This window comes from Priapulus caudatus, unplaced genomic scaffold, assembly GCF_000485595.1.
Source record: "Priapulus caudatus unplaced genomic scaffold, Priapulus_caudatus-5.0.1 Scaffold350, whole genome shotgun sequence".
Taxonomy (NCBI): Eukaryota; Metazoa; Priapulida; class Priapulimorpha; order Priapulimorphida; family Priapulidae; genus Priapulus; species Priapulus caudatus.
Genome location: NW_014577411.1, coordinates 94,554 through 98,257, shown reverse-complemented (window position 1 = coordinate 98,257; position 3,704 = coordinate 94,554). Strand labels below are relative to the sequence as shown.

Below are 3,704 nucleotides of genomic sequence, written 5' to 3'. Positions count from 1 at the left end.
CGAGGGTTAAACATGGATGTTGACAACAAAAGGATGAACTGCTTTTGCTATTAGAGCAGTGTGTGTCTGTCGTGTTGCAGGGCGCGTGTACGCTGGTGCTGTAACACGTATTGTCCGTGCGTGCTTGCAGGGGCGAGTGTACGCGGTGCTGTAACGTATGTGTGTGCGCTGCTTGCAAGGGCGGCGTGTACGCGTGCTGTAACGTCTTGTCGGCGTGCTTCGGGTGCGTGTTACCGTGCTCGTAAACTATTGATTCGTGTCGGGCTTGCAGGCGGCGTGTTTTTTACGCGGTGACTGTAACGTATGTGCGTGGCGTGCTTGCAGGGCGCGTGTACGCGGTGCTGTAAGTATGTGTCGTGGCGTGCTGCAGGTGCGTGTACGCGGTGGCGGTAACGTATGTCGTGTGCGTGCTTGCAGGCGTGTACGCTGTACTGTAACGTAGTGCGCGCGTCTTGCAGGGCGTGTACGCGGTGCTGTAGCAGTATGTCGCGTGTGCGTCTTGAGGCGCGTGTAGCGGTCTGTACAGTATGTGTCGTCGTGCTTGCAGGGCGCGTGTACCGGGCGTACCATGTTTAACCCGCCTCTTGAGGGTCAAAAGGTTATCTGACACTTACTCTTCGCATGTCAGCAGAAAGTACATTTCATGGTCCTTTCAATAAAGCCATAAAAATGCTAGGTCACCGCTGAAACAAAAAAGTTTTTCAATCGCTCCGTCAGACCATGTCCTCAGAAAATGCCTAAAATCTGCCCTGTGCATAATTGACCTTTGACCTGTGACCTCCAATTTCGGCACAGTGATGGCTTTTCTTACCATGATGCTATACACCAACTATCACGAGCCTAGGTCAAGCTGTTTAGATGTGTGCCGCAATTCTGCATTTCCTCCCTATACCTTAAGTTAAGGAAGGAATTTTGACCTTTGACCTCCAGCTTCGACATCCCAACTTGTTTTCGGATTACCCACCCACGTCCCAAATATCGTGACCATACGTCGAGCGGTTAAGATTTGTGCCCAATTGTTGACGGACGGACGGACGGACGCACGGACGGCCGGACGGACGGACGATCATGCGATTCTACAAGATGAGCTAATAAATATAATTTTGTTCAAAATTTTTGAAGATTAGCAAACCTGCACATATTCATAGCCCTTTTATACTGGGGGTTATCCCGCTTCAGGTCCAGACCTTATAACCCCCAGTATAAAAGGTCGAAACATACTTAGCCCGAGCTAAAGTTATTCCGCTCTAGGAGGTGGTTCAGGTCCGCTTCAGACCCGAGCTAACGTCAGTATAAAACGACTTATCCCGAGCTAAAGTTATTCCGCTCTAGGAGGTGGTTCAGGTCCGCTTCAGACCCGAGCTAACGTCAGTATAAAACGACTTATCCCGAGCTAAAGTTATCCCGCTTCAGAAGCGGGCTAAAGTCGTGCACAGTATAAAAGAGGTATTAGAGTCATCAGAGCATGAAGAATCCGAAAATCAATATTGCCATTTGCACAGACACCTGCATGGCCGCCACTTTGGATTTTCAAAATGGTACCCATAAAATACATGGTGAACCTGACTAAGTGGTCGCTGTGCCGTCACACCTCCATCAGCTGAGATTTTACTCATAGTTACTGTCACTACTGCCGCTACACGCATTGCCGTTAGATTGTTGGAAGCGAGTGTGGTAGTACAGTGACTACTGGAATACTAGGAAGGCCCCCGTTTAAATTCTGGTCCTATGGGACATATGTTAACGCTCCCCGGAATAGAGACGAAGCACTCACTGTAAAGTTAGAGTTATGTAAGGAGTAACAGAATGCAGAGCATGTGAGGGGGCGGACATGCCATACTTGCCTGTCCTCCAGGTCCTTTACTCTCCCCTGCGCCAGCCGCAAACGCTCCTTGTAGCTCTCGATCAGCGTTCGCTTGTTCGCACTGTCCCGTTCGATGTGCCTCAGCCTGACAACACGCAGAAATTGCTTCGGTGATTCACGTGAGCTTTAATAATGGGTAGGAAGCGAGACAGGAATCAGTACTAGACACTACGACTGCGTCCCTGGGCAAGACACCTCAGTCTCACTGCTCACTGGAGTGCAGTAAGTCTGACAGCAACATAACCGTTGATTCCGTGACAGGCGATAGTATAAAAATAGAGACCAGCCGACGTATTCCGTCGTCGACAGACGGTGGCAGCACGCGCAGACGCGTTTACGCTCTGTCGCGCATCGCCCATCACGGCCGTAACCAACTCATTTTGCCTTAAAGGGGTGCGAGGTCAAGGGCATGTGAAGTTTGTGTTCTTGACAGTTGACCGCCGTTGGCTACTACCAACTATACTACCAATGTAATAATATCGACATTTGTGCTGAAGGACATTGGCCCACTCCCCCCTCACCCCAGTTACGACCCTGCCTGTACGATCTATGCGACGATACGGCAGCACTAGAGTCTTCACTCCAGCACCACGGAGCAAAATGCGCGCGTAATGTGTTTACCGAATTCAACTCGGCGACGTGTAAATGCATTTGACATTAAACTCCGGTTAAACAGCCATAAAGGTGACAGTAAAACCCGGGCCACCTGTTAATAGCGCGGCACGCATCGGCGTAATCACGCCCCCCCCCCGCCCCGCGCGCGCTCGCTAATGCTTCCTTGCACTCTGTCACGCGTGCTGGAACCATCTGCGATTCATGAATAATAGAGAGCGACAGGTATTAGACGAGAAGCGCGACACTCCTAGGGGGCGGTGCGGCCTGGCGGGACGGCGGCGCGCGCGATGCGGCGTTATGCGCTCTCACTGTCGCGTCTCTCCAGCAGAGACGTTTGCTTGTTCGCGTGATGCGGCGGCATTATGCGCTCTCACTGTCGCGTCACTCCAGCAGAGACGTTCGCTTGTTCACGCGATGCGGCGGGCGGTTTAACGACGCGAGTGCCATCGTTAATCCGGCGGGCGTCGGGTTTATGAGCGACGGTGGGAGGCGACAATTGGCAGGGAAGCGGCGGCCGGCCGTTAAAATTCTAATCAAAGTGCATTTAGTGATGACCCGCGTCGCGCGAAAAGTAATGTGTGAGTAATTTCGTTTCATTAGCATTTTAATTATATGCGGTAAGGAGCATAGTGGCTAGTGATTGTCACCTCCAATGTACGAGCTTATGTATACAAGATTAACAGATTTTTCTATGTGTTAGAAATCAAAATTAATGAATGAATAATACATATCATTTAAATATATATATAAAGATATGTGCTTGTGTTTATATAATTTAATCTAGCTGTTAAAATTAAGTGTTAGATCACAAGATGTTACCATTTGTTTAGACAAATTTGCATGGTTTAAAATCAAAAATACTATTGAATGCAAACATATAATATTATATACATATTCGCTTGCATACGTATACTTACATGCTTATAAGTATATGTATGCAACAGTATATGGGATACTGCTTATCCCATAGTTATGTATGTAACAATGGATTCCAGACACACAGGGAACATAAGTGTCTGTCACTCACTTGTCTTGAAGGTCTCGGACTTGACCCTCCTGCGATTCCTTCTCCGCCTTCATGCTGCGACCCATCACTGCTAAACGCCTGACCTCAGCCGTAGACGACTGCACAACACAGAAATCACTATAGACAGAGAGAGAGAGATAGTGTGTGTGTGTGTGTGTGTGTGTGTGTGTGTGTGTGTGTGTGTGTGTCGCGTCGCGT

At 49.1% G+C, this 3,704-nt stretch overlaps 1 protein-coding gene across 4 annotated transcripts in view; it reads right to left on the bottom strand.

The window, feature by feature from the left end:
• LOC106809392 (flagellar attachment zone protein 1-like) overlaps nt 1-3,704 on the bottom strand; it is a 36,006-nt gene that overhangs the window by 16,961 nt on the left and 15,341 nt on the right. For all 4 annotated transcript variants that reach the window (XM_014812457.1, XM_014812458.1, XM_014812460.1 and 1 more), the window contains exons 15-16: nt 3,507-3,604; nt 1,845-1,949 (exon numbers count right to left, since the gene is read on the bottom strand). In XM_014812457.1, coding sequence (XP_014667943.1) covers nt 1,845-1,949; nt 3,507-3,604 — 203 coding nt within the window. The remainder of the gene's footprint in view (nt 1-1,844; nt 1,950-3,506; nt 3,605-3,704) is intronic.